This window comes from Sturnira hondurensis, unplaced genomic scaffold (assembly GCF_014824575.4).
Source record: "Sturnira hondurensis isolate 20B ecotype Veracruz unplaced genomic scaffold, ASM1482457v3 Scaffold0022201, whole genome shotgun sequence".
Lineage (NCBI taxonomy): Eukaryota > Metazoa > Chordata > Mammalia > Chiroptera > Phyllostomidae > Sturnira > Sturnira hondurensis.
In genome coordinates this window covers 9141375-9162806 of record NW_028094832.1, presented here as the reverse complement: position 1 = coordinate 9162806, position 21432 = coordinate 9141375, and the positions used below count along the sequence as shown (strand labels likewise).

General features: G+C 40.9%; 1 protein-coding gene across 2 annotated transcripts in view; it reads left to right on the top strand.

Moving 5' to 3' along the window:
• Positions 1-21432, top strand: part of KLF12 (KLF transcription factor 12) — a 424438-nt gene that overhangs the window by 384138 nt on the left and 18868 nt on the right. For both annotated transcript variants that reach the window (XM_037034842.1, XM_037034843.1), the window contains exon 7: positions 12368-12525. In XM_037034842.1, coding sequence (XP_036890737.1) covers positions 12368-12525 — 158 coding nt within the window. The remainder of the gene's footprint in view (positions 1-12367; positions 12526-21432) is intronic.

The following is a 21432-nucleotide window of genomic DNA, read 5'->3' as shown; positions in this document are numbered from 1 at the left end:
TATGACAGGGCAGCTGATGGGGATTAAGAGAACTGTTGAGGTTCCAAGGTGCCTACTTTGAAGGGGACTGACGCATCACTGTCCTATGTATGATGTTTCTTGTATTTTGTATCTTCTTTAATAAATGTCTTATTTTTATATTATATGGCTGGATACCTTCTGGACAGACCTCATATACAAAAAGTATACAACTGACTATGAAAACAACACAGTTTAAAAATCAGTACAGTGTTTGAATAGATGATTGAAGAGGACATGCAAATAGTCTTTGAGCTCATTAAAGGATGCTGGACTTCATTAGTCATTAGGTGAATTACAAATACAAAGCACAGGGAGATGACATTTGACATGCACTATGATGACAAATCAGAAAAACATAATGTGTTGGTGAGGACAAGAAGAAATGACAACTTCTTACAGTGCTGGTGAAATCATAAAATGTTGTACCCACTTTGAAAAACAGTTTGAAATTTTCTCGAAATATTAAACATAAAACTACCATAGTAATTCTACTCCCAGGTGTATACCCAAGAGAATTTAAAACAAAAGTCCACATAAAATCTTGTATAAATGTTTATAGCAACATCAACCATAATAGTCAAAAAGTATAATAACCCAAATGTCTGTTGACTAATGAATAAATAGATGGATATATATACACGACAGAATATTATTCATGTATATAATGGAATGAATTATTGATACACACCATAACATGAATTAACCTTGAAAACCTTATGCCAAATGTAAGGAGCCAGACACAAAAAGCCACACACTTGTATGATTCTCTTTTTAGTAACTGTCCAGACTAGTCACACTCATAGAGACAGAAGGTAGATTAGCAGTTGTAAACGGTTAGGGGGAAGATAGAATGACTGCTTATAAGGATTGAGTTGCCTTCTGGGGTGATGACAATGTTTTGGAACTAGATAGATGTGATAGTACCACAACACTGTGAACATAATGTATGCTACTGCATTGTAGAGTTTACAGGGTGAATTTTGTGGTATATGAATATCTTAATAAAGTTGTTAACCAATAGTGGAAGAAGGGGCCGGAGGTTAAGAAGTGTTGGAGGTGTATTGGACATTGAGTCACAGTCAGGTTTACTTTCCTCTAGCCTAATCTTCCTCTCTTCTGTAGCTCCACATTTAAAACACACAAATCTGGAAGTCAAAGATTAAATGTTTAGGATGCCATAGCTAATAAATTACACTGAGCCATAATTCATGTCTAGATTTTCAGATTATAGCTATGCTTTTTCTTCAGGGACAGCAACAAAAAAATAGAAATCTCGTAAGTTTCTTTTCCTTCAAGAAAATAATACGAGTTTCTTAATCACAAACTTTAATTTAGAAGTTTGCATATTCAAACCCAGATTTAAAATTCACATTATCTTTCTCCATTTTTAAGAGCAGCATGTTCTGGTTTTTGCTTTTGTATTTTTTTTTCATACTTATCATTAATCCTTTAATTCAGAAAGAATTTCCTGCAATGTACATTTAAAACTTGCTATTTAAAATTAAAATTATATAGTTTGGGGTTGGGAGTTTGAGTGGAAAATAAACACACCAAATCTCAGGCTGTTTGTTGCTATGTTTCCTGGCCGCAAAAGCAGAAAAGGGAATAGGTTAGAGATTTTGGGTCTAACTGTCAGATGAAGGGGGGTGAGGGAAGGAGGGAGGAAGGGAGGAAGGAAAGAAGGAAAGAAGGAGAGAAAGAAGGAAGGAAAGAAAGAAAAAAAATCTGCATTGCCAAGCAGATTTTCCATAAGTAAAAAATCCGATTTTCTTTTCAAGTAAAAATCACAGCCTTTCTACAACCTTATTGGAGAGAAGAGGATTCCTAGTTCCAGGGGTCAGGGAATGGCATCTGGTTTCAACTCTGCTACTCAGTGATGTCGCCTTAGCACAGCAATGAACTGAATTAACTTTCTGAGCCTCAATTTCCTCATCTTCTCAATGTCTTTTAAATATGAGTTTGGAGACATGACTGTGCATTCTCACTTACCCAACATTAGTTTGGCAGCGTATTTGAAAAGTTAAATCAAGTTTTCAAGAAGGGAAATAAAAAACAGGGTATTTCCTCCAATAGATGGGAAGATTTTTTATTTTTCTTCAAAATTCAAATATGTGTACATTTTGAGAAATGCTTATCTATGGCACCAGATAGCTCTCCTGGCCCACAGAAACTCATGTTGCACAAAGTGGAACACTACCAGTGAGTTCTACTTGCTCTTGTTATTTATATGCCCCATACAAGCAATAAAAACTGTTTCAATAATTCATGTAAGCCCAAGTACCAGATAGCCAACTGATATCATTTTAGTGCTCTTTAATAAAACAAATCTCTAGTGTGACATAGACCTGGTTAATGATCAGCATAAAATAGGCAGAGGCCTGTTTTGATGGTCACTTCAAAAGTTTATTTATGGTTACATGACAATATCTCATTAGAAGTACATAGTTGGAACATTTTATATATTTTTTTAATATTTAAAACACAGTCTTACTGTGCACTGTCCTTGCCTGGGTTACAGCTATAGGACTATCTTATTAGCAATTCTGCCGTATAATAAGATCCTTCTGACAGAGAAAAGTTAACCTCTTTGTAGCCAATGCTGCCCTGGTGCAGTGCTGCGGTAAGACTCCAGCGAATGCACGTGGTAAGTCCTCACAAGGCTGACGTTCCCCAGGCTGCTTCTTCCATTTCTTACCCTTCACTCTTTCAAGTAGCTATAGATATGCCAATTTCTCAAGAGGCGTGCATAAAACCAGATCTTCATTCGTGAGGGGTTGAGAGTGTATCTCTAATAGCATAAGGAGAACTTCTTTTTCTAGCTTAGCACAGTTGAATGGAGTCTCAAAGTCAGGGGTTCCAGGGCCACATGGGTAGGATAAGGGTGCAGTGCTGCCCTCTTAAGGCAGTGGGGGGTGGTAGCTCTCATGTGGGCCTGGCGTGGGGGCGGGGGGGCAACCCCCCCTGGCGGGGGGCTGCCTTAATATCATCCAGATTAAAATTATCCAGTTTGGACCTAGAAAAACTTTTCAAACAATCCGTGAAGGCACAGCTCCTGGAATAAGAATGGAAACCCCACTGTTTTCTGAAGAAATCCTGTGGAAAAGTTCACCTTAAATATTTCAGTGTATTGTGTGCCCTCCATTTAAATGTCCAGTGTAACTCAGGGATCCTCACTCATTCCGGAGCCTCGTTTCCTCCTTGCTTATGCGTTGCTTTTTTGGGGTCGGTCTTTCAAATGCATACAGTGCCTGCCCCCAAAGTAACAACTTCAAACAGGTCAAATCAATCTTCTTTGTTAGCAAACAAACGTCTCTTGATTTGTGATGTAACTCCATCATGAAGTTTGATAATAACACCAAATGCAGCTAATGCCAGTAATGATTCATTTTTTTTTGTTTTGTCTTTGAACCTTTTACTTAATACAGCTTATGAATTTACATGCTAAAATGTGAATTAGAACAGAGCAGGAAAGCCCTGGCTGGTGTAGCTTAGTGGATTGAGCGCGGGCCTGTGAACCACACGATCGCGGTTCGATTCCCAGTCAGGGCACATGCCTGGGTTGCAGGCCAGTTCCCAGCAGGGGACTCACGAGAAGCAACCATACATTGATAGTTCTCTCGTTCTCTCCTTCCCTTCCCCTCTAAAGAAAAATAAATAAAATCTTTAAAAAAAAAAAAAAAGAACAGCGCAGGAAAAAACAATCTTTTATTTTGTGACAATTCTGAGTATTTTGATAGTCTAAAAGTGATGAAAATACTTAGTAGCAGCTGTTACATTTCAGTAAAATCATGATACACTGTGAATCTGCCTACAGACTCACCCCCAGTAAAGGCTCCGTTGTAAACCCATTATCTTTTCATTAATAGGAAATTTCATTAATTAAGGTAAAACAATAATTAGAAATACACGGCCTGTCCATATGAAAAAAGTACGAAGTTCTAGTTGAATATATGCTAATAATTAGCTTTTAAACACATTTTAGCAATTGTATTGTTCTTGATTTATGCATATTGTGAAAATTATTTTATTTTTATTGAATCCACATTTGAACATGGAGTGGTATAGTGCTTTAGTCACATCTCCTGGAAAGGTTGGTAGCTACTAATCTTATCATTTCAGCCTGTTCAAAGTCGTTTCCAAAACTACTTTTCAATAGTCATCCTACGAAAGCAGACTTCATTCTGATGACTCAACACGACCTTGGAGGTAGCCTCTGGGGATTAGATAGTGAGTGTACCTAAATGGCACCTTTTCCCCAATTAATATCATAGGAAAGAAATTGACATGGTTTGACGGGAGCTCAGTAGAGTCTGTTATGGTATGGAAGATAAATACAAAGATCCCAGCTTCGGAGAACCGTCTGCTAGCTAAGAGAACGCCTGCAAAAAGATGGAAATGTCTGGCTGGGCCATGTGAATAGAACCCTATTATAATCCAAAAGGAAGGGAGCCTTTGGTTAAATCAAAGTCTTTTGTTCCCCTTGATAATTCAGAAGTCCCAGTGCGGTGTTTGACCTACCAGAGAGGAAGCAGTTCTTTATTTACAGGTCGGAAACCAATCCAGAATTCCAGCAGGTGATGTTTGATGTTTTAATCAAAATCACTTTCAAGTGAACTTTGGAAAACCCTTTAAACTATAGTTGTAAAACCGAATGGTCCCCCTACCCTTAAGGTATTTCGGCTGTACAGCCAACTGGAAATCCTTTTTGGCACAATTGTAAATAAGCCAGACTCGCAGGGAAGAAAACTGGTTCCCGCAGCCTCAGTGGGAAAGAACACACAGCCACACACCACTGCCTGACCCACCTTCCGGAAACATCACCCTGGAATTAAATGTGTGTGTTTACAACAACCTTAGGAGAGTATTTTTCATAGGTAGATTCGTTTAAATAATTATGCTGAGCACCTCCTTCTTCTGGCAGCATTAATTTAAGAGTTTACCTTCAAATTCCCAAGAGAAAAGTGTCTACCTTCTTATAGTGGGATACATTTAAAATGCTTTTATGTGCTGTTTCCTAGAATGGGTTAGAGGGAACATGTAAACGATACAGATTATTTTGTTATGTTGTCATGTTTTATCACATGTTGGTTTGTCTCCTGTGTTACCTGTCTGAGTCAGCAGAATAGAATAACTAAGATTGAGTCTAGTAGAGTCAATCACTTGGGTTCAAATAAATGCTGGTGTGGCCCCAATTCGGTTTGGCCTTGGCCTTGGTCTTAACTTCTCTGTGCCTTAGCTTCCTCGTCTGTAAACCAGGGGTAGTAGTAATGACCTCGGAGAGTCAGTTGAAGCCCAAAGCATTTAGAGCAGCGCCTGGCACTCGTGAGCATTCTGCAAACGTCAGCTGTCATTGTTAACCTCCACCACGACCCTTGGCATTCTGTGAGATTGTCGGTGTGAGTCTGCTGGAGTTCCTTCTTTGCCGCTGATTGCTGCTCTGGCTTTAAAATTGGGGATGAGTGTGCTCTCTTTCCAACCTTAAAAGAATGGCCTGGCTTTTTTTTTTTTAACTCCTGTGGAAAGTCCAATTTCAGTGAAGGGCATCTCATCACACTAAGGTCACACGTGACAAATGGTCTTTCATGACCTGCTGATTACAGTTAACCTTAATTTCTTCCATGGCAGTCATGCGGTGCCTTCCATTTAAATAGAGCTGTTCCTGGATGTGACTTTTCAAGCCTCTCTGGGTTTAATTCCAATTTAACTTGCCATTCCAACTGGGACCCTTGTGCAACTGAAGTCATGATTCACTCATTTGTTCTCTCTGGATCTCATCATTACCTCCTCGGTGCCTGAGAGGCCCCCTCAGGCGTCAGTTCCCTACTCCAAATGGGCTAACCTTCTGGGGCAGGGAGTGGGCCTTGACAGGCTGTTTCTTTGAACCAGATAGATGTGTTTCAGTACACTTTCTGGGAGCACACTAGCAACTGTCCACTGTTTTCATCCCACCAAGCTCATTACTAAGGATGATTGGAAGAAGTACTTCCCCACGCTTCCCCTTGCTTTTAGAACAAGGCCTGATTTGAAGCGCAGAAGACAGTTTCCATGCAGTTGTGGGTATCTTATGTGCCTTCTAGACAAACGGCACATTGCCTAGAAAGCTTGGGCAGAATAGAAATACCCAACGTGTAATTATAGCTATGTTGTTACCAAATGCCCACACTCATGAGTGCCTGAGTGAGACAAGGCAGGATGGTATTACTGAGAGTAAGGATCATTCCTTCACCCTTTCCCACTCACTGGATGCTTAGTAGGATGAGAGGGAAGACTTTTATTTGATTCACCCGCATCCTGTGTATGTTCAGTGGGATCTCATCCACTGAGGATGTTAATTGTGAGCAATGCTTTAGAATGCCCTTCTCTGGAACTTGGAGCAAAGACCTGAGGCACTTATTATGTATATGTGGGGTTTTTAAATAATCATTTTTATTTTTCAATTACCGTTGACATGTACAATATTATGTTTGTTTCAGGTGTACAAACCAGTGATTAGATATTTATATAACTTGATCATCTTGATAAAACTAGAAGCCGTCTCACACCATACATAATTATTACCATATTGTTACCCTGTGCTGTACTTCACATCCTCACGACCATTCTGTCACTACCAGCTTGTCCTTCTTAATCCCTTCATCTTTTTCACCCAAACCTCTTGCCATCTGGCAACCATCAGAATATTCCCTGTGTCATTGAGTTGGTTTCTCTTCTGCTTGTTTATTTTTTGAATCTCACATATGAGTGGAATCATAGTCTGTTTGTCTTTCTCTGACCCACTTACTTATTCAGCACAATACCCTCCAGGTCCAAGCATGTTGCTACGGGTGGCAAGATTTTATTCTTTGTTATGCCTGAGTGGTATTCCATTGTATATACATACCATTTTTTCTTTATCCATTGATCATCTGGTAGTCACTTAGGCTGCATCCATATCTTGGCTATTGTAAATGCTGCTGCAATGGACATATAGATGCAGATGTCTTTTCAGTGCAGTGTTTTGGGTGTCTTCAGATGAATGCCCAGAAGTGAAATTTCTGGGTTCTCTTTGTCTCCTGTTATAACCTTCATTTTAAAATCCGGATTTCTCAAAAAAGACCATACAGGCAAGAAGGGGCTGGAAAGAAGTATTCCAAATCATGAAATCCAAAGATCTACATCCAAGATTGCTCTGTCCAGCAAAGCTTTCATTTAGAATGGAAGGGCAGATAAAGTGTTTCTCAGATAAGGTCAAATTCAAGGAGTTCATCATCACCAAGCCCTTATTATATGAAATGTTAAAGGGGCTTATCTAAGAAAAAGAAGATAAAAATATGAACAGTGAAAGGACAGCAAACTCACAGTTATCAACAATCACACCTAAAACAAAAGCAAACTAAGAGGACAGCTAGATCAGGAGTGGAACCAAAGAAATGGAGATCACATGGAGGGTTAGCAACAGGGGAGTGAGAGGAGGAGAAGGGGGGAGAAGGTATAGAGAATAAGTAGCATAGACGGTAGGTAGAAAGTAGACGGGGGGAGGGCAGGAATACTATGGGCAATACAGAATCTAAAGAGCTTGTGTCACATGGACATGAACGAAAGGGGGGAATGGTGGGGGAGGGGTGTGCAGGGTGGAGGGGAGTGAAGGGGGGGAGTGGGACAACTGTAATGGCATAATCAATAAAATATTTTTTAAAAAATCTCTTTTGTCTAAGTATTGCTATCCCAGCTTTTTTGTTTGTTTGTTTCCAGTTTTGTGAAGTACTTTTCCCATCCTTCTACTTTTAGTCTGTGTGTGTCTTTGATTTGAAGTGAGTCACTTGTGGGCAGCATAAGTAAGCGTCTTGTTTTTTCCTCCATTCAGTTGCCCTGTGTCTCCTGATTGAAGCCTTTAATCCATTTGTATTTAAAGCAATTATTGATAGATACGTACTTGTTTTCATTTTATTATACATGTTTTTTATCTTTTTTCCCTCTTCTTAAAGAAGACTTTTTATCACTTCTTAGAATACTGGTTTGTTGATGATGAACTCCTTTAGCTTTTTCGTGTCTGAGATACTCTTAACTATTCTTAGAGTCAAAATGAGAGCTTTGCTGAATAGAGTAATCTTGGTTGTAGGTCCTTCCTTTTCATCACTTTGGATATTTCTTGCTAGTTCCTTCTGGCCTGCAAAGTTTCTTTTTTTTTAAGATTTTATTTATTTATCTTTAGAGAGGAAAGGAAGGAGAGAAGGTAAGAAATATCAATGTATGATTGCCTCTCGTGAGTCCCCTGCTGGGAACTGGCCCGCAACCCAGGCATGTGCCCTGACTGGGAATTGAACCTCGATCGTGTGGTTCGCAGGCCCACGCTCAATCCACTGAGCTACACCAGCCAGGGCTGGCCTGCAAAGTTTCTGTTGAGAAATCAGCTGCCAGTTCTACACAGTAACTAATTGCTTTTCTCTTGCTGATTTTAAGATTCTCTCTTTGTCTTTAACCTTGGGCATTTTAACTTAATGTGTATTATTGTGGGCATCTTTGGGTTCATCGTGTTTGGGACTATCTGTGTTTCTTAGACTTGTATGTCTCTTTCACCAGGTTAGGGAAGTTTTCTGTTATTATTTCTTCAAATAGGTTCTGAATCCCTTGCTCTCTTGCTCTTCTATACATGTAGTTTAAATGGTTATTCTCAATCCCTGGTATGCAGTAGCTATTTTGTAAAACATTTAGAATATGAAACTTAGGGAAATGAGAAAGAGTAAGAGCAAGGAATTGAGTGACCATTATCTGAAGATTTGTAATCAAAGGATCCTAGTAAGAATAAGTTAATCAAAGGGGTTAATCAATTGATTATATTAAATTAAAAATTAGGAGTGTCTGTCTTAATACACCCCTCCGTCCATTCATTCATTCATTCGTTCATCCTGTTGAACAAACATTTCTTGAATGTCCGCAATAGGCTCTTGGTACCAGCACCTTGACTGTCAGTTATCCGCCATGGCGCTGGCTTGGCTAAACTCCCCACCCATGGTTGTCCTCTGACAGCCGTGCCTGCCCACTGTGGGCCCCAGCCACCTCTATGCACTTGAACTGTCCTCTCCTCTTCCCTGTGTTCTTTAAGTTCTTCTGCACTTTCAACTCCCTTTTATCTCAGCCCCATTTACTTTCCTGCCTTTCCACCAAGGGGTCAGATAAGTAGTTCTAAAAGGTACAGCCTGGCCGAAGTCTCTTTGACGTCTGAGGATGACTCCGCCATTTGAAAAGGGGAGCCGAAGAGAACTCTTACCCATCGAATGCCACTCCAGAGCCAGCTTTGCTGGGTGCAGCTGTATCGCATTCACCTTTCTAAAAAAAAAATTACTTTAATTGCCCTGGTAACTTTTTAAATGGTTTTTCTCCATAATGTCCTAAAACATTTATCTTTAAAATGAAGAAAACAAGGGTGCAAAGTTTTGTGGCATTACAGACATCCACCTAACATCTTTATTTTAATGTAAATTAAAAACTGTTAGTGAAGTAATTTCACGCCGTTCCGTAGCCTTTGCGTTCCTCCCTTTGCCAGCCACGTGGTTCGGTGGCCGATGGACTGTGTGTGGCTGCGTTGCTTCATTGGTCCCTTAAAGGCCTGCTCAGTAGCTACTTGGTTTTGACTTCGGATTTCTTGTTCACTTTTCTCTATATACATGACTACACAGCAAGATAAATAGCCAACATCAACCACAGATTATGTATAGTTACATTTAGACTTCTGCACATTCGTATGGATACAGTACTGCACAAAACCAAGTGTTCTTATTGCAGACTTTAAGTTACAATGTGAAGTAAACAAATACCATGTCATTTTCATAATTTAAAGGACTTCAAACATATCACAACACAGAAGTTTCTATTTTTGAGGTCCCCAGGGCCAAGATCTATATTTATTGTCATGTCTGAATACTCAAGAAATAAATTGCTCTTTCCCTGTTTCCACACACGTCTCATGTGTGCCCAAGAACCTCGCCCTTCCAGGGCTGACTAACGCTGTTCTTTCGTGGGCGGGTCAGGACACTGTCTTGAGTCTTTACAAGACAGGCTCTAGTTCCTGCAACTGAGTCAGTTATGTGGGAAACCGCAAATCCACATTGACTGATAAGAAGGTTGGGAAATGTGGCTTAGATGTTCCATGTGTTTTTTTTTTTCATTCTACTAACAGAGGTCTTGCATGAAACTGTTTGAAACTCAAGTAGATAAATGTCATTTATATTTGATCTTACCTAGTAATGTAAAGGTTTGGCTACTGAACCCTTATTTGTACAAGTGAAAAGAGACATTGGAAACTTGAAAGGCACATATATAGAGAAGACATTTTTTAAAGTTGGTGGGAGCAATATTATAATGAAATATAAGGAATATCTTATATATCCATCACTTAGGAAATGGCATTTAAATCTCTGGATGAATATTCATTGGACTATCACCATATTTCATCTAAGTCAGGTATCAGCCAGTTACAGCCCACTATTTGTTTCCTAAATAAAGTTTCACTGAAACAGAGCACACTCATTTGTTTATATTTTTTTCGTCGCTACTTTCATGCTACAGTTTCAGAGTTGATTTGTTACCTTATAGACTGTATGACTCTCAAAAGTCCAAATAGTATATTTACCATCTAGCCCTGTAAAGAAAAAGTGCACCAACCTCTGGTCTAAGTTAAAATACCATCTACTGTAAAATGCACCATTAGCTTAGGTACCACTAATAAAGAAAATGTAGTATGCCAATGAAACGATGACAAGCCATCAATTGTAAGACTCCTAATTTTAGCAACATTAAAATAGGAAAGCAATTCATCTTAGAATTAATTGTGGTACATAACATTTCAAATGAATAGACTACAGTGTTTGTATCAACATGGACAGATCTCAGATGCTTATGTTGAGTGACAAACAATTTGAATGATGTGAACAGTATATTATTTTGTCTCTTAAAAAACACAAAGCAATATTGCGAGTTTCTATAAATGCAGATATGGATAGATAAGCATAATTTAAAAGAATTGGAAGGATTTAAAGAAAACTGATAACAGAAGTTTTTCCCTGGGAGGAGGAAGGGTCAGGGTGATTATGAAAGACAAAGAGAGATTATCTGTGTCTGTAATGTTCAAGATTTTTTTAAAAGGTGAATCATTAATACAAAATACTTTTCTTAAGTTTGTTCACCTATAATTTCTTTAAAGGTTTTGTGTATTTATTTTCAGAGGAAGGGGGAGGGAGGGAGAAAGAAAGGGAGAGAAACATCGATGTGTGGTTGCCTCTTGTGCAAGACGCCCCCTGGGAACCGGGCCCACAACCCAGACCTGGGCCCTGACTGGGGATGGAACGGGCCACCCATTGACTCAGAGACCAGCACTCAGTCCACTGAGCCACACCAGCCAGGGCCCAAAGTGCTTACTTTGTATCGAAATGTGGGACAGCTGGGAGAAAACATGTCAAAATACTAATAGCAGTAAACTTTCTCTACTAGAAGTATGGTACAGTATTGAGAGAAGTATTTAAGTATGTGTTGCTGTAATTTCTTTAACTTCATAAATGACTAAAACATGAGTCATGTGCTTCATTTCTGTCTCAATCACAAGAGCTTAAGATTTGAAGACGTGCATGTTAATCAATTACCTGGCGTTACAAACTAATCCTGTTTTTCTGCTGTGGCATTAAGATTAAACAACGTGCAAGTCAGGGCCAAAATTCGGAGTTAAACTTCTTTCTCTCATTCGTGGTACAGCTAATCTTTAAAGACAATGAGCTTTATTCCTCCCCATGCAAAACCACCAACTGTAAAAGTTAAATGTCAGGTGCATTTTAACGAACAGAAATAGCTTGTCGTGAGTCATGTAATGGATGTACTGATGCTGCTTCGTTCAGCTCAACCTTGTTTGTTTTGAAATGTACCTTGTGATTTTGCACAATTTTATGTGTTGTCACATGCAATTCAGGCCCTCATGTTCCCTAGTAAATGCTTTCATTTTTGTCACTTATTTAGAGCAGGGCTTCCCAGAATATTCTCTGTAAATATATCCAGAAGTTCAAAATGTCGAAGGATAATTTTAACACCAGCAGCTTCTTTCGTATTTGTCAACAAGGATCTACTCATTTACCACTGTGCTCATTTGCTTGTTGTTTTGTCGTTTTTATTTTAAGCCTGCCTTTCTCTCCCTAGGCGTGTCTCACCAGAAAGAGAACAAGCTGCTTGCCTTCCAGCTAAGAGTGAAAGGTGTCTGGGAAATGGAGACACGGGGCCTTGCATCTGTGTGAAGCCACAGGCCGTGAGACGGAGTTCTCAGGCCACGAGACCAAACCAGACAGCTGTGTTTCTCACTGTGTAACTCCACTTTTTCTCTTTCCAGTTCAATTTCACCATTTAGTATTGAGAGCACAAGACGCCAGAGACGGTCTGAATCCCCAGACTCCAGAAAACGGCGTATTCACAGATGTGATTTCGAGGGATGCAACAAAGTGTACACGAAAAGTTCTCACCTGAAGGCTCACCGGAGGACACATACAGGTACAGCTCCGCAGGGCTCTCCCCTGAGGGTCAGTCAGAGTCCAGAAGGGCCAGCTGCTCAACTCCGGAGCCGTGAGCGTGCTGGGATGGCGTCATTGAGGGTACATGTTCAGTTTAGTTTCTTTCTGAGCAGAATGATTTTCCTCTCCTCGGTTGAAAAAGGCTGAAGTCTTACTGAATGTCAGCAAACAGTGAAGTTATTCTTCCATGTCTTTAGAAGTTAAAATGGTATACACACAGTGAGCTAGTCTTTTTTCATACGCAGCATTACCTCTTAATCATTGTCCACTTTATCAGATTTTATATGTCCATCAAGCAACAAGTTGGACAAAATTATTCTCTACTTTTAAAGTCAGCCTTTTAACCACCACTTAGATCATGCATTTCTCCCTTTGATCTCAAGGGGAGTGATCCCAAGTAACCAGAGAAAGGAAGTTATAATAATAATGATGGTGATGATGATGAAATTGGCATATACATAGCTTTGTGGGGAGTTTCACATATTTCTACATTATTCCATTTGACTCTCATTGGTGTTTTTCTTTTGTATATGAGAGGCGTATAAGTGTTCATAGTTTACAGAGAAGAAAACTGAGAACACAGGTGATTCATGGCCTTTGTCATTATCCATCCATCCATCCATCCCCCACCCATCAACCCACCCATCCATTTCTCCACCCATTCACTCACCCACCCACCTAGGAAATAAACTGATGACTCTTCACCGAGCCCCTTATCTACCCCATTTATCCTCTGCCCCGTGTGTCCCTGCACCGACATCCTCTGGCTTCCTTGGCTTCTGGATCCTGTCTCATGCTGCCAGTGGGATGCTCTGAGAAGGGAAAGAAGGTGGGAGGAGGACCCCATAGTTCCCTTTCCTAGGAAAAGTGACTGGTGCCTGTAACAGGTGAAGTGCGAAGAAACAGGTATCATAGAGAAATGTATTCACACGCATTCTGGGGAGCAAGGGGCTGCAGATGAAACAAGCCAAGTCCGGTGACCGTCCTCAGCAGGATTCAGACCCCAGCACCCACGCGGAACCGAAAACCTCAGGTGTAACTTATTTCCAGAGGGCTGTGTAAAGAGCCCTCCCATCTCCAGGGTATTAAAAGTAACCACATGATATTTCCCGTTTCCCAGCTGAGGCAGCAAAATCATTTATATTGGCATTCTTTGCCGTTATTTCATCATGTCCTTCCATGAGAACCCTTCCAGAGCTGCTTGGCCAAGACTGCCCCATGACTCCGCACGTTGAGGCAGGGCGTGGTCTTGCGTGTGTGAGGACGTTGTGGCCCAGGAGAACCCTTGCCTGAGTCAGAGAACCATTGTATAGAATCTGGAGTTGACTTTTTTGCTTATTTAATGCTTTCTCATTGGGATACTTCTAAGATCACCAACACATTTTGCAAGCCGCCTCTTCCGTTTTTCTTCCCTGCCCCCTGCCCCTTCCCTTTTCCCACTTAATTCCAGTTTCTTCCCTCTCCATGAATTCTGAACTTCCCCAGGAAAAGCTTCCTTCTGTTTCTTAGGCACTATGTTTGAGTACATTTCTTCATCAAGGAGGCAAAGAATTAGGATAGACACGAGAGTTGAATAAGCATGTTGCGTTCTATCAGGAGATAGTGAGCGCAACTCATAGTAACGAGCATGGTGGAGGCGTATTACTTTTATAGCATCCTTTCTGTTTAAAAAATAAAAGAATGACCTCTCCTCAGTGAATCATCATAAATTTTGGGTTATTCCTATTTTCCTTGTACTTTGTAAAAATACGTAATAACCTCATTTTCGCACAGACACCTCTATTCCATTTATTGAAGTGGTGAACGGTGGTGGAGAGGAAAGGGTTAATTTGGTCCTGTTTAAAGATCCAACTCCGTGGTGTTACAGAGCTGCATCTTGCAAGTTTTCCCACGTGCTGTGGGAGTAGGGCAGACATGAGGTACACGTTATAATTCAAAGTAACATGAGCCACGTTTGCTAAAGTGGAGTTAATTAGTTTGGCTTACTAATAAGATGAAACCATAGGGCTCCTAGGGTCCAAATGGTTCAGAATCCAGTTTGGTTCCTGACTAGAGGGATCCCTTGGGTGTCATCTCTCACAGAGATCAAGCCACTGCTATGCAGAGCTCTGCAGTCACACGTCGTGCATTTGATCTTCACACCTGGTGGCTGTAGCTGTTATGACCTCCTGTGTGCGCAAGTCTGGTTCCTGATCAAGCCGTCTTCACACAGCAGTCGTTTTCCCACCTCTCTGTAAACAGTGTGGGTGTCAGAGAGCTTATTTTCCTGCAAACGAGTTTGGTGAAATTGGGGGGGGCAGAGTCTTCATACAGTAGATAGTTAGACACTTGGGTTTAAAATTCAGTGAAGAGACAACAGCTAGACTGATACCTTGTGTTTTTTCAGTTGAGATGTAATTGACACATAACAGTGTGTAATTTAAGATGTCCAGTGTATTGATACTGCCGTGGCTCAGCTAACACCTCGAACATGTCCTGTGATGGTCATTTCTTTTTTTGTAGTAAGAACAATTAAGATGTAGTCTCTTAGCAGCTTTGAAGTCCACAATACCTTTTGTTGATTATAATCGCCATGCTGCGCATGAGATCTCCAGAACCTGTGTACTAGTTGCAAGTTTACACCTTTAACCTCTCCCCTCTTGCCACGTCGATTGTTTCTTACAGTCGTGTTTGGCTCCCAGTCCCTTCTAGTTGACTGGGCTAGCCCATCACGCTGTGATTTTCAGCTCCTGGCCCCGGGGCCCCTCATACCACCACCGTGATCCATGAGCATCTCCATCCCCCCGGCAGCCTCAGCTCACAGCCACATTCTTCTAGACACGCTCCAAGTTATCGAGGTGTCTTTTTAAGTTTCCTGCACCACAGATGGAGGAAACAGGTCTTGTTAGTGGTGTTGTTCAGCAGAAGCAAAGATAATGTTAAGTTTTTTTAACAGGTGACCCTGTTAGGTCATCTAAGTTAAAAAAAAAAGCTGAAAACTAGGTCCTGTCCATCCCTTGTACCTGCAACTCATTTTTTTTAAACCTAAACATGCAGTGTTATATTTTCAGTTGGACCTGTCCTTCACCTGATGGCTCACTCCCTCAGGAGTACGAGTGGGCCTTGGAGATCCTGCAGATTGGGCTCCAGACCTTGGAGATCCTGCAGATTGGGCTCCAGACCGCCTTGTAGGAAAGCAGGTCGTGACCTTTCTGCTGATAGAGTCTTGCCTTCGATTTTTAAAGCATGCAACACCTGTCAAGTGCTATGCAGTGAGGGGCAATAAAACGAGGCATGCCCCTGCTGGGTGTGCGAACCACAGAAGCGTTTGACCACAGGCTCTGATGATCTCTTGTGGGAGACACACGGCAGAATCATTGTTAGGAAGGCTGCACATGCCCTTTCAATTCTGGAAGATAATTATTCTATAGCTATTTTATTGATTTGGGCCCATTTTCTCTTAAACTAAAACAACTTTGAACCCTCCTGTCCACCCTGCATCTCTCCCCTTCAGCTCCTCCATTTTTCTCAAATACCACATGGGATAGATTCAAGGAAAAAGCCTTGAGAGGTGATCCTAGAGCCTTCCATCCAAGTGGGTCTTAATTCTTTAACGGGTAATTAAAAATCCACCTAATGGCCCCACATCTAGTCCATGTTTCTCCATCCCACAGGTACATCAAAAAGTCTGTGTGAAATTCCTGCTCCAAACCGTGTGCCAAATCCATTCATCCCCTTAGCAGAGAGATTCTTACTCTCTGCTGTGCAAGGCATCGTTTTCCAAGAAAGAATGACATTTGGTTTATTGGCCGCCACTGGTTCAAAGTGAGCCCATACTGATTCCTCATTTATAATTATTTTCAAGATTTCATAACTGTGTGTTCAAAACAAAATCAACACTCATTCTGTTGGGATTCAGGTTGGCTTGCTTTGCTTCTAAGAAGCACGTCCCTAGCCTTACCTTTGCTTCAGGCATGTTGAGCAAGTTATGTATGTGTGACCAATAAGTAATACAAGGTTTAGGATTGTAACAAATGACTTATGAGAACTACACACGCTATGGGAGATAAGGAAGTAGCAATGAGAAACGTTCTGGGAGAAAGTCACAGTAATTTTATCTTTAACACAATCTTTTTTTGCTTCATTAGTTCATGATCAAGTCCTCTCTTTAGGACTTACACAGTAAAGTAAATATTTATAGGAGTATGAAAGAGGAACATTTTCTAGATATTAACAAGGAATTTAGAGTAAAAAAAGAAATGCTGAAAATGCCTCTTTTTTAGGAGTCTTACAAAATATATCATTTAATCTATGTCTGATGGATACACATGGCCCAATAAAATACCTTAGAAGGGTATGTCTAAGGACATTTCTTAAGGTGTGCTTAGAAAGGACACCTTAACATCTGAACTGAAAAAAGTGTGCCCAGAGCAAGCGTACATCGATCATCAGAATTCTCCCTTTCCAAACAGTACACCCTGGTGAGACTGCGTACACACTTCTTGTTGCTCAGAAGCAGCTCATCTTCCTGGCCTTGTTGAAATCTGTTCTCCAAGAGCTGCCAAGCTTGTGCCCTTGGTTAAATCTCAAAGATTATTTGTCAGGATAAGAGTCACAGCCCTTTCTCTAAGAGAAGCAGAGCTGAGAGTAGGCTGCCTTGACCTATCTATTTCAACAACAATTTGCAGATTTATAACTGTGGTCTACCTTGCTCCCTTACAATGTGATTGAATTGCAAAATGTTGGAATATATAGGGATGTCCACTCGTAAAGAATAATAAAATAAAGTATACTTTCATGAATGTGCAGTTTAGATAATAACATAAAGAATTGACCAAATATTTTAAATGCCTTTACTAACATATGCCAGGGGCAAACTGTTTAAAGCATGTTATAAAGGAGGAGAAATATGTATCTCAGCAATCACATACACGTGACCATCAACAGGTACATTGTTCCTATTCACTGGTCTAAACTGTTTGCAGTTCATCTCCATGAAGCATTGTATAGCATATTTAAATGAATATGCAGTATATGTAAATTAATGGTCATTTAAACTGGGCTATCCACAACTACTATGTACTGTGAATTTCTCTCCTTTCATCGTAATTTCACTGTTAAATTAATTAAGTATGAACTTTAGAAGAAAATGTTTTTATGAGTTTGGCATTGCTGTTTAGAATTCCCATTAATGCACTGCAGTCAGCAAGTAACACTCAGGCATCAGTGATTCCCAAGCCACTAGATGGCGCACTACAACCAGCTGTTGGGTGGGTTTAGTCTGAGCCGGTCTGAGTCAGCCGGAACCCTCTAGTGGTGTGTCCGACAGGAAGTTATTGTCAGTGTTGCACAGAATTTTACAATTCAATAATGGACAAAGAAAAGGCAAGATAACGATGAATTTAAAACCAGAAGTTCAATAAAGTAATTTCAACATGAAACTATTGAGTTTCAAATGAATCTGGAAGTATTTTACGTTCCAACTTGATAGCCTGTTGTCTAATAAATCTCTGAGGCTCCTTTAACCAGTCTTACCCAATATTCATTTTAATTCACTTAAAAACTGCACACTCAAATTTTTTAAATTAGTAAACATAACTCACTTCATCTGTCTGGCTTGATCAAAGTGTTTTCATATATGAATTTTACACATCAAGGAGATTAACTCATACAGATGCTTTTAAAATAGGAACAAATTTCAGTTTAAAAGTCTCTAAGACAGGTCCTTTCCTGCTTTTACAAATGGAGGAAATGATGCATTATTTAGCTCTTCCCGTAAAGAGTGAAGCCTCTGTAATTCATATCATGTGCTCTGATTAATACCTGATCATGATTATGCATATGGAATCAATCCGGGATGCTTACTGCCTGTTTCACTTTTCCACTTGCCTCATTCCTTCTCTCTGCTCTTCCTGTATGTCTTCCTTCCCGTTTGACATCTTACTTTACGGCATCAAATTCTGAAATGGTTTGATAGCACTCCTACAAAGAAAAGCCGGGGCTTTGTGACGGCTCTGAATCTTGGTGGCCTTTTATTCACAAACCCAGAGGTTGCTGGGTCTCACCTTCGGCGGGTAGGGGTGCTGCCTAGACGTTCACATCTCTCTTTGTTAATTGAGTCATTCGTTCCATGTAAAGCTCCATGTTGGACCCTCTGTCTGGAGTCATTGTCAGGTAAAGCATAGGGCTTAGTGATCCCAAGATAATTAATCGTGTAAGAGCAAGCTGACATTTTTCGGGTAAAAATCCCCTCTGTATAGGTTGTAAATCCTAGCGAAGCAGCTCACAACTATGAGCCATATCAGGAAACGTTGAGAAATAAAAAACTGTAAAAGAAATAGCACTAAATGCAAAGTCAGGAGACAAAAGTTTGAATCTGTCCTTGATCCCTAAGTGATCAGTAAACTAAGGTAGGCTCTTCTGTGAATCTCGGGTCTTCTTTTGTTTTAACTTTGAACATAAACGTAGCATGTTTTGTTGCATGATTATCACAGGGGGCAATGTTATTTTTATATTCCCAGTAAATACAGTGACTAACGCATTGCGAGGCTTGATAATTACTTGTCGGATGGAAGTTGTCTATGGATGGGTATTAATACAGATATGTGTTATTATTGTGAGCAGTAGGTTCAAGAAAAGAGTTTAGATAGTACAGTATGTACTTAGCACAGTCACCTCTCTCTTTAGTTCAGACTCTACTGATTTAGAATTTATATAATTTAGAAAAAGTTGGAGTAAAGGTAACCATTGTTTAATAAGCCCTTTTACCATTATTTTGACAAAATGAGAGTGTTGATGATATTTTAAAGAATATATTTCAAACAGTCAAACTTTCCAAAGGACCCATTCATAGACAAATTCGACAAGACAAATATACGTTGAGAGCTTTCCAGGCCTGAGGCAGTATAGATTTTTTTCTTGGAAAAGGCAGGAAGGAGCATAGCCCCTACCATCAATGAACTTGTCCATGACTGTACTCAATTAGACTTGTCAAAATAGTCATAACAAAGGCCAAATGTGCGAAAGACTCTAGTAGAAGTACAAGCAAAATGACAAAATGATGCAATGGGAGCTGCCTGTTATGGCCAGGGCGTTTGGGGACACCTGCCCAAGCTGGACGTGCAAGCCCTTCTCATCCTGTTCATCTGTTCAGCATCATTTGCTGAGCCTAGAGCCCCCCATTCTGCAGCCACACAGAGGAACAAATGTCCAGGTGTGTCCCCTGGATGGGGCGCATTCTTCCCCCTACCTGAAATGGCCTAAGTGTCCCCTTTCTTCTTGCCTTGGGAAACGATTTGTTTTTTTGAAACTGCCTCCTTGCCACCTTGTCTCTGACCGCCCCCCTAGGCAGGCAGCATTCCATCCTCCATGACCCTAAAGCACTTGGAAATGTCCCTGGTGCAGCAGTTTGGTGCCTAGAAAGGAAGGTATGTGGGATATACTGGAGCGGCAGAAACAACGGGCATGATGTCAGATTGGACACAAAGGTGGGGGGGAACCCTACCCGCAGAACTTTGAAGCTCTCTGCTGTGTGTGGTCAGGAGTGCGGAATGCTGTGAAGAGACAGGGACCCCACAGGTGGGAGACAGCAGGTGCTTCCGTCGAACCAGGCAGGTCCCCTGTGCAGTGCTCAGCTCTGCTCGTGCTTTCCACAGTTGAGTCGCATCTGTGAATCCCTTGAAAGGCTAGAGCCCCTGTCACACAGTAGACAGGTGGGGCAGCTGAGATCCAAATCACGGCTTCTGGAACCAGTCCTGTTGTCGTGACACCTGCTCTCAGACACGCTTGCTCGTAACCTGCCAGTCTCCTCCCCACCAGGGCCACACTCCTCTGCCTGTCTAGCCTGCAGTGCCTACCTCTTCAGAGTTGGTCATCAGAGTGCTTCGAAGTAATAGAACAGAAGCACGTTTAATGGTCTATTTTTAAGGCTTCTCATTCATTTGGACCGGTCTTGCTTCCCAGTGTACTGCACTTTTACTTTGTGAGAAAGCCAGTGGGAAGACCAGGGCCAGAAGCATCGATAACTAAATCAAACAGGCAGCTCTGGAGGGCTTGCTGGACATCGGCTCCGGGAACAGTAATGGGTGTGACGTAAAGAGGAAGGCAGCCGGCAGTTCTGAGTCTGGTCGGAAGACAGCCACATCCTCAAATATCCACCATGCAGAGTGTAATAGGAAAGCCCCGCAATACACGTGGCTACAGCAGCACCAAACGGGTCGTTGGTTCTGGCTACCTGGATCTGGCGAACCTCACCTCCCCAACCGCACAAGCACCAAAGTGCCATCTCTAAAAAGGAAACCGAAAAATCTGGATGGACAACAAAATGCTGTGGAAGTATTGCATTTGTTTTCGTTTATGGACAGGGAGTTATTGTAATTTGTCAGAGGGAGTTACTCTTTAGAACACACTGAACCTGGGATGTACACTCACCAGAATGTAGGTCCTGGTGCTGTAGGTACCCTATTTATTTTTTAAAAAGTAAGTTTATCTTTTTTATACGTTTAGAAGTAAAGGCTTGTAAAACAGCCTACCAATCCTTAAATCTGTTTGTCATTAGCACGTACATCATCAGTGACGGTGGCGAGTTAAAGTTATGACCATGCTCCCCCTTTTTCTTCCTTTGCTTTTCGGTTTTATTTTATCCACATCGTCACCAAGACTGTGTTGTAAGGAGGAGCGGGGTGATGATGTCCCCAGCCCTTGTACTTTCTCATGCTCTGCCAAAGAGGGACTAGGTTGTATTTGTTGGCTCTGTTATTTTGAATGGCAACATTAACTATTATTTACCTAAAGTCTGTGGTCTTAATGGAATTATTAACAATAACGAGGGACTGTTTTTGTAGAAAATGTCTTCCCCACTAAAGAATATATAAAAGTAATGTTTATTTATAACTTAAGGTAATTCAGT